The 15,360-nt window shown below is 31.9% G+C and overlaps 1 protein-coding gene across 1 annotated transcript in view; it reads right to left on the bottom strand.

Annotated features, from left to right (window-relative positions):
* Positions 1 to 15,133, bottom strand: part of LOC132742790 (muscle-specific protein 300 kDa-like) — a 127,500-nt gene extending 112,367 nt beyond the window's left edge. Inside the window, 2 exon segments of the mRNA XM_060731265.1 lie at positions 14,398 to 14,707; positions 14,979 to 15,133. Coding sequence (XP_060587248.1) covers positions 14,398 to 14,563 — 166 coding nt within the window. The 5' untranslated portion in view covers positions 14,564 to 14,707; positions 14,979 to 15,133.
* Positions 15,134 to 15,360: the final 227 nt, after the last annotated feature.

Below are 15,360 nucleotides of genomic sequence, written 5' to 3'. Positions count from 1 at the left end.
TATCTAACACATTTTGTTTACATTGCATCTTAGAGTTACCCAACAATAAACTATCATCAATGTAAGCAACATTTAAATGACCCAATTTCCGCAAAGTAGAGTACATGGGTTTAAGTAGTTTTGTAAATACACGTGGGGCTGAAGAAAGTCCATTAGGTAAACATGTGAATTGGTAAATTTCACCTTGCCAATAAAAACATAGATATTTTCTGCTATGTTCGGCAATAGGTACACTGTAGTAAGCCTGCGCAAAATCAATACTTGCAAAATAACAATTTTGTTTAACAAGATTAATAGCTGTTTTTAATGTTTCCATTTTAAAATGATGTTTCTCTACATACTCATTTAAGCCTTTCAAGTTTAAAATAAGTCTGTATGTACCATCTTTTTTCGGTCTGAGGAAAATCCCAGACACATATTGTTCTGGTGAATAAGTAGTCTTAGTAAGAACACTCATTGTTAACAACTTATCAATTTCTGCTGAGATAAATAAAATTTCACTACTGTTGAATTTATTATTACATTTAAGGTGAGATAACACAGGCATAGAGTGAAATTCAATACTATATCCATTTTTGACAATTTCAAGCAGGTACTTGTCAGATGTAATCAAATTCCAATTTTCAAAAATGGTTTGAAATATTCCCAGCTTGAAATTTATCTGGAGTATTGTACAAACAGTGCATACTCACAGTTTTTTTTACTTCTGAAATTTGTGTTTCTGTTGTTGCTGGTGCTGTGTTCTTCCGTGAGGTTTGCCTCGACTCCGGTAAATCTGGCGTTTGTCTAAAAAAGATGTATCATCTTGACGGTAATGCCTGTGCCTGAATGATGATGTGTTAGGTTTTTTTGTGATACGAACTATGTTGTGGTCTTTTGCTTTTTTCAGGGTGATTTGTTGCAAGATACCCGATCCTTTTGCTTTCCGTAATGGATTTCAACTCTTTTTCAAGATCATCCCCAAACAATTGACTTGTAAGAGGCAAGTGTGGAGTGCAAAGCTTTTGATATTTCTTTGCAACAGCTGGTTTTAACATTTTTCTTCTTACGTTTGATAAATCTCGGTGTGCAAATGCAAGCAATTGCATACTTTCTGTAGCAAGATCAAATAACTCTTCATTTCCTGTCTTCTTACTTAGCATAATGTCCATCATTTTTACTATCGGGATCATTCCTTTTGTTAGCATGAGTTGATTCTTTTGAAGGATGGCATCATTCTTTTTGTATCGTGAATCGATACTGTCTTCAAAAAACAGCTCCTCGTTTAACTTCGGGACACAGAGATACTGACAATTTTCTGGTGTTTGATATTTTTCACCCATTTCCAGGCATTGCTTTACGTCGAAATTGTTTGAAATTCCTCTATTTATTGACTTTGCCAAACTCTCATTTATAGGTGGACCAAAGTTAGTTTTCTGTACGAAAAGTTCATCGAGTTTCTGTATTTTTCCACAATGCATGTCGTCATTCTCCTTAAAGTCAGCCCTTCCGGTGCTCCGTGTGTCGGACGAATAACCCGTGTACTGCGAATTATCATCAGAATCCGAGTCTGATAACGCATGATACCTGCGTTTTTCAGGCCTTGAAACCAGTGATCCAGGATGTTCGTCAGGCATAGTAGTAGTATTCTTCGATGACAATTTTTCTACACTTTCAACTAGCGATGATAGTGTTTGTTGTTGTTGTTGTAAGAGGAGACGTGTTGATGCAAGCTCCGCATCAACGTACGATTTTATGCCCACATCATCCTGTTTCTTCCCTTTATTTTGACGAAACGGATTTTCTATTTCCGTTGCAGAGATTATATTGGACCTACTGTCCGCAAACTCTGGTTCCTGGGGTAGAATTCTTGGAGTAATTTCACAGTTCGCCTCAGCACCTACTGTACTGGTCAAAGCGACTGTCGGGCTTGCGAAAGTGAAGTTCCCTACTGGAACAGAAACACTTTGCCCATTAGTAGAGTTCTCCATGTTGCACTTTGTCTATGAACAAAAATCCAGTGTTGAAATATAATTAATAGTCCAAACAAATACACGTTAAAATCCAACACAATATTTCACTGTAAATATTAAGTTTAATTGTAATAAAATCCACGTAATAAACACTAAATAAACAACGTCTATAATCTTTTTATAAGTAATTAATGTCTGAGAAAAAAATTTTGCGGCCACTCTGATAGGATACTTTTAGCGTTCTGACTGGTCACCTGATAAGATCATATGTTCATCTCTCATTAACCCTAGGTGGTCCAGTGCAGTAGAATAAAGTATTTGACTCCTTTCCATGGTAGTTATATGTTTGTCTCATGAAGTAAATGATTTGTAAAACATTACCAGAAACTAGTTGCTACTGACATTGTTGTCATTTAAATTACCCTGTTGGTAGCAAATATATCTATCCATGCTGCCAGTGTAGACCAAGATCAGAGGGAACAAATCTTGGGTTGTACTCAGTAAATATTTTTAAAATTTACCTAAAAATGATGAATGGTCTTTCCAAGATTTAATGTTGGACAAGTCCATTATCAATATTAAACATAGTAAGGGTTAGCAAATATATGATTAATGTGATACAACTTGTAGAAATTCAATAAAAATTTAATTGAATTATTACGACAGCTCTCAATTATAGTAAATTGTTCATGACAAATTCATCATATAGCATGGAAAAATGGGAGGTGTGGATAATCAAATCTCTTCAAATCTATCAATTTTGCTACATTGTAAATTTCTAGATCAATCAATTTTACTGTCTCGTAAAATGAAACATCTTCATATGACTGATTTTAACAAACTTTATACCAACACCTTAAGTTGGTAATTTAAATCTATTTAATTTTATATACAGATCTAACCAGGTCAGGTATGTTAACATTTAAAAAAAAAACGCGCCTGAACAAGTTTCCGATTTTTCTTATATATATTGATTGATAGTTTGAGCACTCTAATATTCCTATGTAACGACTAAGGCATCTATATATAATTAGATATGAATAGATTGATTGAATGATTTTCGCAATGTGATATTTGTCACAGGTAGAGCTTCTTTAAACTAATTGATCCATCTAAATAATGGATCTATATCTTAACCAATATATTACCAATATTACAACATGTAGAAATTGTTTTAAAAGGAGACCAAGATTATCTTATTCAACCTGTCATCATGCCAAAATATCTTAAACTGTTCACACCTAAGGAATGTGTGTACCAAATATTCTTGCCAATTTAGGTAATTTTTGGAAAATGAGAAAAATCGCCTACTTCTTATGGAACAAAACTAAAGAAGACATTGACTATCTACATGTAAAAATCAAAGCACAGAAGGCGCTGAATTTGTTTGGGTCTCAGAATGTCAGAAAGGTGAAGGTTGTGAAATTATAAACTAATTTGTTTGTATAGTGTCACCAATGCTGTTTCCAGTGTTATAACTACAGTAAATTGGCTATAAGACTAATTGCAACACTGCACTGATATTCAATTCAATATTTATTTGGCTTAAAAAACAAACAAAAAATGAGTTGTGAACTCCAGTCCTCTCGCTTCGAAAGCGAGTGTGTAAACCCCTCCACCACAGGGAGTTATAAGTAATAGATATACCATTGCTGCGTTGACGATTTCTGGGTTTGCGTAAATTATACCATAATCACGTGACCTTTCTTATGCCTTGACCTCACGAGACGGAGTCGAGTGAGGTTGCATAAGAAAGGTCACGTGATTATGGTATAATTAACGCAAACCCAGAAATCGCCAACGCACCAATGGTGTATCTGTTTTAACCTATAGCTCCGCCCAGAAAAACTTACTCCTTCGATCTTAATTTGCATAGCAGAAATGACGTAAAATGAGCTGTCAATCAAAATAACATGACGCTACTGTTTTAACCTACTGCTCCGCCCAGAAAAACTGAAAATTATACCATAGTCTGGGTATGGTATAATTTACGGTTATTGGAAATTATACTTGGAAGAATTTTACATAAAAAGCGCTGAAGAGCTATAGGTTAAAACTGAAGAATACCATATTATTCTAAATTAGAGTTTGTAACCCTTATTAATTTCCATATATTTTGTTCACCGTAAACCTTTTGTTTAACACTGAAGTAAATAATCATGGAGCTGAATATAAGCATGTATATCTATAAGAATAACACAATATTAGAAATCTTTGACCAATCGGAAACTGTTTTTTTTTTTCGATACGAAAATTAATACGCCTGTCATTTGACAATCTTTAGGCAGTGATCTCCCCTTAATTTTTCGGCGTTAATGTCCATCTGAAGTAACCGCTTCGAGGAGTTTGGACTACTTTCTGTATTTGCAAATAAGAACATCAGGCTCTGAAATTTCGCAACCATTATTTGTTTGGTCTGACGACCCAAACAAATAAAAACAAACAATAATATCGTGAATGTTGCCTGATGAATATAATAAATGTCTGCATCATTTGATTATTTTCTGTTGTTGTTTTACCTTTACTTAAAGCTGCATGCCATCAGATAAGCAAAAATATCTGAAGAAAATCAATCTCAAGAAAAATTTATTTACCGGTACATTTTGAAGAAAGTAAAACATATTCGCAATTCAAAAATTTATTTACATGTTATATGTAATTAAAGGCTGATTTTGCATTATTCATTACCATATTGCTACTGCTTTACTAACACAGTCAGGGCTTTTAAGGATTTTTTGACCTATTTTTTGGTTTTTAAGTGCCACCTTCTTTCTTTGTTCACTTGACAATATTTTACTTTTACATACATTTAAAAAAAAATCACGAAAATTAGCATGAATCAGGAGACATGCTCACAGCTTTAAATATAATAACATAATTCGAAAAGTTTTTGCTTACTGTTACATTATACTATTTTTTCATACTATTTACTATAATAATATATGCATTAATATCAAAGTCAGAGATTAAAGGCTGGACTACTTTCTGCTAGAATCAGCAATGTAAATACAAGTGTCAGTTCAAATTAAATATCAACACTGCCTGATTAACATCAAAGAAAGGACATTTCCTTAAGATAGATTATCTCTAAATATTGCAGAATGTAACTTAGGTGCATTAACAAAACTAAATAGGGTATAATAACTTAAGCTGGAAAGTGACCTTAAAACTTTAATCCATTTACAAAATCAATTTAAACAGACCAATTTCAATACAAGGGAAGTAATAATAACATAACAAATCTACTTTTAGTGTATGAATTACTTCCCTCGTCACAAAATAACATACCGGTACTTTTAGTTATCTCCCTTACATTAAGGATTAACTGAATAAAAATGATAAATGAATTAAATATTTCATTGAGAAAACTTCCTTGTTGTACTTTTATTTATACATACATGATAAGTGGCAATTATCAAACAGAGGCAATTTTGGCAACATTTCTCAAAATTATTAAAGAATTTTTGTCATAAGCAAGAAGCCCATTCATTACCTGTCCTTTTTCCACTTTTTGGCCTGAAAATGTTAAGCTATGGATATCTTACTTAGACCAAGCCATGACAGCTACAGGGATAAATTTTGTTTTTAACCATTTTTTTTCCTACTTAGATAAGTCTACTCAGATAAGTATTTTTCAACAAGAACTGTACTTCTGTGGTTATTTTGATTTTTAGATTAAACCATAAACATGTCAAAAGGTAGCGCTATATTTGTACAAAAAACAAAAAACGCTGAACCACAAGCATTTACAATATTCTTCAGTGTATAATTAAAATAAATGACCTTTCAAACTCTGGAATTTTAGCATATTGAATGTCTTGTCAAAGTAAATTGTTACAATAGGATATCAATTACATTGAATAACGGTTAAGTCTAATATATCATATACTTAAACTCTCTAAGTATAATCTATAATGTCCTCTCATAGTTTACACACATCTTACTCAATAACTTATGATATATTACGTAAAATAAATATTTTCAAATCTATGTTCCCTCTAAACACATTAACATGACCAAACATGTTTGACTTTTCCATTTAATAAACAACTTGGTTTGAATAAATGATGTATAAAACACGTTCAATTGTTAAATATTTTCAATCGGACAAAACGTGATTGGGTTTTATACCGATACAATTAAACGTGCTCAATTAACTTGTATTATTGAATGATTGATTTTTTATCAAGCATGTTCTAAAAGTAAACGCAATAACCAATGTTAGCTATACTGTGTAATTTTTGCTACCTAAGAAGGGGATTAAAGAAATTTTATGAAAAAGAAATTTTATTAACATTTTGAACAACTGTCTATTTTCACCTTTGTCTCTCCCTAGCCCGACTTTTACTGGGAACTGACAGTTATAAGCCTTTGCAACTAATATAAAGCCGCGCCAGCCTGAATATCACTGATCTTCTTCATATTAACAAAAATTGATTATGGACAGTTCCAAAATTGGGAGCTGGTCAATACATTTCAGAAATTCAGTATTTTAAGGGTTAAACCAAACATGTGCAACAGACCTCCCCTACTTTGTCAGACTTTCGAAGTTTATTTCAGTTTAGCTGCAGGATGACGTAGCTCTTTGGTTACTTACACTTGCTGATTAGGGTTTAATAATTATTTTAATGAGTTTCCTACTCAAAACTAAACTGTCCTAAATTGAAAATTTTGTCCAAAAATCATCAAAATCATTGGATTTCAAAGGTAATTTATAAATTAAAATGACGTTAGCCATTTAGAGAGCAATTCAATGCAAGCTGTAAACAAAACCCTTTAGACATTAATCATGTAAACGATCGATCATTAATAACATGAACAACCAATAAATAAAATATTTCTGTGCACTATAGAAAAGCAATAATATGTCATAGAAACTTTGTCAATAAAATCATGAAACGAGAATTTTTTTCTCTTATTCTTTGCCTGTAAAGCAGTTCCAATGTGACCTATTTCTTTGAATTAATACAATATTAATTTCTCTTGAATATCATAACAGGTTCTTTCATCAGTTTCAAAAGGTCTCTATACATGGTGTGACATCATTAGAAAGTAAAGGTGTTATTAAAATCAATAGATCAATTTTCAATATCGGGCTAATCGCGTTTTCAGCTTTGCTTTATATCTCATCCCTGATATATATTCCTATACAAAATAAATACAGTAATTTGAGTGCAGTTTAACATTGTAAAACTAATATGAATATATTCTTGACTTTTGGATAGGTAAGTAAACATGACAAGAGTGCAAGATTCTTAAGTTTTCACCACAACTTTCACTTCATTACCCATATCCTGGTTCAAATCTAGTAAATTTGTAAACAAGATTCATGCTGCTATATCAGCTCAAATGGCAGTCTGCATGCAACATTAGACAGCAGAATTCTGAAAAATTATGTAACCTCAGATCCCCTTTCCATTTTATTTAGTTCCGCCCGTTGTTTTCTTGTTTAGGGCAAAAGCATTCTTTTACTTGGGGACCATACACCGCTTTTTATGGAATGGCACTACTGTGTCACATTGAAGGTTCCATGATAACCGTCGTATGAACACATCTGCGGATGTTTCTAAATTCAAATTTTCACCATTTTAAATGTTGAATTCTGCTTAAGCCGTTGCTAGGGGGCGTGGACGGTTACTTGCATTTTCCAGTACCGTCCATGAACAGGCTCAATCAAACCGAGCCTGCAACATTTTCAATTGTGTTGTATTGGACTTTTTTTAAGGATTCTGTTTTTCTATATTTGACTATTTTTCCTAACCGCATCCTTGAATTGTTCTCTTCAGTAATGACTTTTGTATCCCACTGGTTACCTTTAAACAGCCACCTCCCCTAAATGTCATCCTTGAACCTAGATTAACTCCCCCATTATTGATCCCTTGATAATTGATCTTTTATGTTTTTCTCTTATTCTTTACCTGTTACGACTGTGTATCTATAACTTCATTGTCTTGATAATGGTTTGTATTTTGCAGACTAGCACCAGCTTAATATATTATTGTTTTCCCTACCATGATATACATCTAGAAATTCTATGACCTTCATTAGAGGAGAATTTTATAACACTAAAATGTTCCAAATTAGCAAATTTGCAAACATTTTAAAACAAAATGTCATTAAACAAGCAGTATTACATGTTTGAATTTTTATAACAACAGTTTCAATTAACATAGTAATTATGCAGAATTATTATGCCATTTAATGACTGGTAAAGCTTTTATAAACTATATAATAACATTGCCAAACAGTTATAAAACTGAATGTAGGAAAACAATTTATGTTCATACAATTTTATCAGACTACTTCAAACCTGTTCAATAAAACATCAACTAGACCGATAATTATCTTGAAATCTGATCTTGAAATTGCAGACTACACATACATTAATGAGCGCACATTGTTGCGGTTTCTTGAATCACAGTGTCCCAGGTACAATCAATACTGCATTATATATAGTTATTTTACTGTTAGAAAGACAACAGTTTACTGCTTTTTTCATGTGAAAGGTGTAAAGCACCATTGCAAGGGAACTCAGTTTCTAAGACTCATAGTAAGGGGTTGGGGGGTGGGGGAAGGTAGAAATTACTTCATTCAAGGAGAAACAATTCAAGGTTATTGTTGTGTGCAAGGTGCAACGCATCATTGCATATGACCTCTGTCAAAACAACTTGAAAGCAAATTTCGTTTCAGGAGCAGGATATCAGACCCACCACCCCTTGATTTGTGGTACATGAGTGTTTCCACTAAACCACTGCACTCGCTCTTTGGATTGATATCGGATACCCCATCCGATTGCATTACATGTCCAAGAACTATCCGCCCATAATATAGACTAGCTGTAGCCAGACAAGACTGACATAAATACTTCAATGAGTTATATTCATAAGTACTTGAATGTTTTGTCTAATTAGCAACCCCACCCAGCTTATGTTATTCATCAGCATGTTTAAGTCTAAAATAATGCAATTTTTTCTCTCTTTTTTTGTAACTGCATCTTCAACAGTTTCTGACAGCATTTTAAAATGAAATGATGGCAGTTGCAACTGATTCACAATGCCAAAGACATTGAAATATAACCTCTTCAGTGCATCTTTATTACCTACATTCAAATTAGGAATAATTGGAAAAATATCTAGAATTGTTCTTTCTTCAAGGCCATTTTTTTAGTTAAATATTTTGTTGAATTTTAACCCCTTAGTAACTATTACTGCAAGAAAAACTCTGAAATTCACACTTCTGGCTTTGCCCAACAAAATGTTTTCTTTTATAAACAACATTTTTGCTAGAAAGAGAACCACTTAACTGGGTGGAGTCAATACAAGAATTAGTAATACATTCATTCACAGAGCTAATATTTTCTCTGACTTTCCTATGTTCACAGAGAGATGGTAATCATCATCATCACAAGCTTCTAACAGACCTTGATCTGCTTTCCTCATTATATGAAAATTATACCCCTGCATTTTATCTTAATATTTCATCATACTGAACTTCCTTGTGTGTCAGTTTTCTAAGAGGGACTGAAGTGCATTTTCATATTTTTTTCAACATTTTTTTTACCCATAATTTAATTATGGCTAAGATCTTCTTCTTGTAATTTCAGCTTTATCTACCATCTGTATATTATGTAAAGTATGTGAAGTATAGGTTAATGAAAGCTGTATCATAGATTATAATAGTACATATTGTAATGTTTTGGGCCGATTCCAGGTATGATGTGGTGTACTTCTCACTAATCAACAGGTTTCCCCAGGATATAAACAGAAAATGAAACTGCAACTGCTTCAATTCTAGAAAACTGACTGAACATTACATAATATTCCATAAAATCATACATACAAACCTAATAGATGAAGTATTTATTTTGCTTTCATTTCAACATGGAAAAGGGAGTAAAAAAAACAGTGAAGTGAAACGGTATATGCAATCAATTATAGTATATATCACAAAAAGAACATAATATTTTATAAAGTTTTGACATATTGATCATCTATTATTAACATCAGGGTATATTTCACCTGTCAATATAATATAATACAATATAATAGAAAACAGGATGTGTGAGATTAATGTATTGGATTATAGTTAAAGCTATCTGTCAGAATATCTGCTTTATCTGCCATAACAGTAGCAGGCCCAGCAGTTAATCTAGAATTCCTGAAGCTACCTCATCAATATGGTAACCATTATCCACACGTGTGTCAATGTAGAAAATTGTTGAAACCATGCTGGCAAAACTTCACTATTCATTCTAGAAAATTAACTCAACAGCTTAACTAGTCAACACAGCATGACAATAATAAATTGAAAACACTTCAATGTTAATATCAATATAAATGAAAACTTTATGATGTACTTGTGTATTTTGCATGTTGTACAAGCGTTATGGCAAGTGGTTGGAATAAGAAAACAGAATATAAATTGTAATATATCACGGAGAAAACTTGAGTGCTGCATGCAAAATTAGATGATATAATTGTTGAATGGCTGGTTTATATATTACATGATAATAAATCATGAAAAGTTTCAAATCAATTCTTTAAATCACGCTACTGTCAACATACCATGGCATTATGGCAATAATCCAAATGCACAGCTAGTTTTCTTTTAAATAAATGCATAACTAACATAAAACATTCAATTCATATTTATAATTTGATTTAGCATTGAAAAACAAGCAAATGAATGAAAAGCATCTTCAGATTCCTAAACCCCTGACATTAATTCTGAAAACCCTCAAAATGGTACTTCAAATTTGTGACTCAGTCAAAAACTCTTCCAGTAACCTGAACTTCTGTTACACATGACAGTGTGGGATACCTCTTCTTGTTTATGCAATTCAGGAAACAGAAACCTGTACATAAATTTATTTTATCACTTGGCAATCATTCATTTTGTATTTTTACTACAAAATGGAACTGTTAATTTATTAAAGCCAGAATTACAACAAAATGCAATAGAGAATAATGAATAATCCAAACTGACTAGAAACAGTTTTTTCTTGGATATATTTCAAATTTCATATACTTAGTATGACCTTCTCCTGAATCTAGGACTAATTCTTATAACTTACAGCCATTCCTGTTTGATGTTATTTTCAAAAAACAAAAATTCAGGAATCATTTACATGTCTACTGATCCATTCATTACCACAGTTTATGGAATATTTAGTTTGAATGGCTGAATGGCTTTATTAGACAACAGATATTACTTTTCCATCTGTTACACAGAAGCACACATCAAGAAGAAAAGTGTTTATTGTAAGGAAAATGTTACAGACATTTAGTATGGCAATCTTGAGAATATTAGTGCCATGTTCACATGTGTGATATATCAATCACAGTACTGCCTGTAAACAGTAGAGCCTGCAGTGTGAGGGGAGACCGACAGACAAATTGCTCCAATTAATCAGCAGGTTACATCAGGTCAGTGCCCTCTAATTGATGATAAGCATCCTAGCATTTGCAGAGATCAGATCTCTGCTGGTAACAACTACTACAATACCTCTTGATCCTAACTTCCTATAACCCTAACTTTGACAAATGCAAACAATTAACTTGTGGAATCTTTTAATCAAATGCCAGGATGCTTATCATCATGATGTAACCACATTACAGTTTTATTATGCACAAGTTGGTTGTAGCATCCCCTACACCCAAGTCCGGCATGAGTGCAAAAGATAACTAGGGTTGATTTTAATGAGATGCCATTTTCATCTACAGAGATTTTACAAAGACATATCTGGTTTGTATTACATGGGTGGGTTACAAAGATCTGGTCCATTACTTCATCAAGTCATGACTGTAATATTTCATAAAGGCTATCTCTTATTCAGTACATGGTTGGCAATATGTAGGGTATGTTGTAACAGCAAAATGACATGGAAAATATAAAATAGAACAAGGCTAAGTCTATCACTTATCTTCCTATCTACCTGATAGAGGTAATAAAAAGATCAAGATAATGTACAAAATCGCTTCTACATATGCAAAGAATGCTAAAATAAATTTAGAAAATCGATCTCCTAATCAAATAAAGTGAACTGGCTGTCAGAGCTACGTTCAAGTGTTAATGTGTACAAAAATGTTTCATAAAGGTGATAATGATTTGTTAAATTTAAATTAATGCTAGGACTTGCTTGAACTTACATTTAAACAGCATGTAAGCATTTTCAAAGTGCTACGTAAATTCAAATATTATTTAAGGAAAGTCTTTAGACAGTCTTTAGAAATATGTTTACAAAACTAAGTTTAACTGAATTAACTGAATTTCTGATAATCATTTGTAATAACAATTCAATATTAATAGCAAGCCTAATTATATATCGAGGACACTTCATTTGTATCAATAGTAACAAATTAGGAACAATTCAAATTGGCAATGTATTTTTAAGAAGTATTGATCATTTACACACATAATTGCATTCTATCATGAATTTAATATGATTACTAATTTGACCTTTACTTGTAACATGTATTTATAAAGTATACTGCAGTGACTAAATCCTAACCAAAATATAAGCTTACAGGTAAATTAAAATATGTATTAAAACCCACCTATGGCCTTAATAATTGAAGAAAGTGCTTTGCTGACAAATTCAGACAAGTTTTAAAATCCAATTCAAAAGGCGATACTGTTAATTACATTTGATACCCTATATTGATCTTGGGTTAAATGCTTTACCTTTTACCGATATTTTCCTGAATGAAAAGTAGTGTTTAGTACATGTACATTCCAATATAGACATAAAGTTTTATATAAAGAGGGGCAATATTTTCAATAAAATGGCAGATTGTGTTCAAGTAATTGACCAAATAATTTCAAGGTTTAATACAGAATTTAATATTTTTGTTTCCTTAAAATGATATTTATCATTTTTGAAATTTGCCCAGGCATTTGAAATACCCCATGCTATGCTATAACTGAAATTACAGATATAAATATATCTTATTTTTGTAACATAATCATTTTAATGTACAAGATGAAAATCTGTGTCAAATCTCAACCTTTAAATTATTATATAGTCTGAAAGCTTCAACACTAAAACAGCCATCAAATTACAAATTCTTTTTGAGACAAGTTGACAATTTACCACAAGATAATAGATCTCCTTGTTCTTATTGGAATATATCAGATATCAACTGCTTATATCCATTCTGCCTTATTATAAGGGCTCTTCTAATTTAGAGCAGCAAGCCTCGAGATTGATGCGATTTTTCATAAAAAATTTGAAAATGTATGTAATGGTGTCATATTGTGAAGTTACCAAAGGAAGTAATTTACACATTCACAAACAATGCACATAAATTACCAAAAAGAGGTCAAAATATGCAAAATAGCCCTTACTGCTTTAGTAACACATTAGAAATATGGTGATCAGTCAATAATCACACATAACATGTAAATCATTACTTGAATCTTTTTACTTCTACACTTTTCTCAAGTTTGATTTTAAAATATTTTGGGTCATCTGGAGGCATGCAGCTTTAAAACCAAAAACAAGAAGTTCAATAGACATTGAAATAAACCTGAGAACTATTTTCATGATACTGTATAACAATCAAACTAAAGTTCATACAGTAAAAAAGCATAAATATTTTACACACAAGTCTTCTCCACTTTATATAAACAATATAAATGTCTTAATAAATAATTTTATTTTTCAAAGCACAAAAAAAAATATAAAAAAGTATCAAACATAGGTTATGCAAAGATAAAATAATCAAAGGAAATAATTCAAGCATATCTCATCAGTTGTTACAAGTAACAAGCTATTACCACCTGTATGAAACAGAGAAAATTATTTGTATTTTTTAAATATAATATTCCTTGGGTTATTATGCATAGATTTACCCAAAAGGCAAACTTTCATCAGAAACAAGGATATAAAAAGATATTGAAATCACTGAAGCCAGGGATTACTTGCATGAAATATTTGTTACATAACCACACATAAACTATTATAAACCACATTATATTCAAGGTTACAGCAAGTGATGTGAAGTTATTTTAGAAGCTTCAGGCATTTACTTTGGTTTTGCTATGATAAATGTGTAACACATGACAGCCATTTGAAAGCAGATTATTCCATAAAACATTTCATTTAAACTTTACATTGAAGTGTTCATAAAAGATCTATAGAAGTCTGGTGGGCTGTAATTATAACAATATTTCAGTAGTAAATGGGAAGCTGACTAAAAGTGTTATACCATACCATTACACAAGAACTCAGAAAGTTTTTGTTAGATTAATAGACCCATGTGTGGGTGACTATACTCCAAAAGGTCAGTTTGTATATAACAAGTTACTGATGCATTTAGGTGTGTTTTTTCAAGACATCAGAAAACTCTTTACACATTGCGTGCTTTTACCCAACCTGGTTATCTAGCCATGTAACATTTCTGTCAATGTTTTTTCAATCTAATATACTTATAATACAACATACCTTGCAGCTGTTGAATCTGCATCTGTATTCCTACACCACCTTTCTTCCCTCCCTGGGCACCCTGAATCGTCGGGGACAGTGGGCCAGTACTGTCCCTTGGAGTCAGGCTACCCGACAAGGAGCTCATTGAACTTGCTGGGCTGATGCCCGGGCTCTGTCGACTCATTCTGTTTATTGTTGTTGTTGTTGTTATCTATACTCTGCACAGTATGATGACATTAAATTGTCATTGTGAAATGTCCAAAACACACTACACTCAATATTACACTTTTAAACACTAATGTCACATTCCTTTCTTCTTCATTATGTCCTGAAAAAGAAGAAAACATTTGCACTTCAGCATATGTGAGTAAATCAATGTTTACATAACACTTCATGATACCAATATTTAACTATTTTCCTCAATCAATATTCCTTCTTTAAATACAAAAAAGACCATCAAATGATAACAAATAATCAATATTAAAAATTTATCACCTTAACCAAAAATTGCCATCTTTAACTTCTATGTTTTACACCTATCGTGAAACATGAAAGAGAAAGTATGAGTTAATCTTCAAGATCAGCAAAATACTTTATACCTACTACTGTATTTGCTGAAATGTTCAAAGATTAAATCCACTTTATATAATTCAAACAGAATGACAAATGATTTTACACCATACATTCAACTTGACAATATTTAGCCGACTGGGAAAAACTTATTCATGCATTTTTCCCTCTGATTTATGCACAATGTTATGCAAATGCCTTCATTTATGCTCCTGAAATAAAATAGGCGGGTTTTTGTTAAACACCAGCATACACTTTTGCCGCGAAAATACTTATCAGTTTACTAGACTGTGAAATTTATTCTATTTTTTATTAAGTTGATGTAATTATTAAATAATTATAGATATTTTCTGGATATTTTTGTGTAGTATTCACATACTACTTTAAATGTTGTGTAATGTTCGAAAAAAT

This window comes from Ruditapes philippinarum, unplaced genomic scaffold (genome assembly GCF_026571515.1).
Source record: "Ruditapes philippinarum isolate M1 unplaced genomic scaffold, ASM2657151v2 ctg57_1_1_1_1, whole genome shotgun sequence".
Taxonomy (NCBI): domain Eukaryota; kingdom Metazoa; phylum Mollusca; class Bivalvia; order Venerida; family Veneridae; genus Ruditapes; species Ruditapes philippinarum.
Note: the sequence above shows the minus strand (reverse complement) of the source record. Positions and strands in the feature narration are given on the sequence as shown.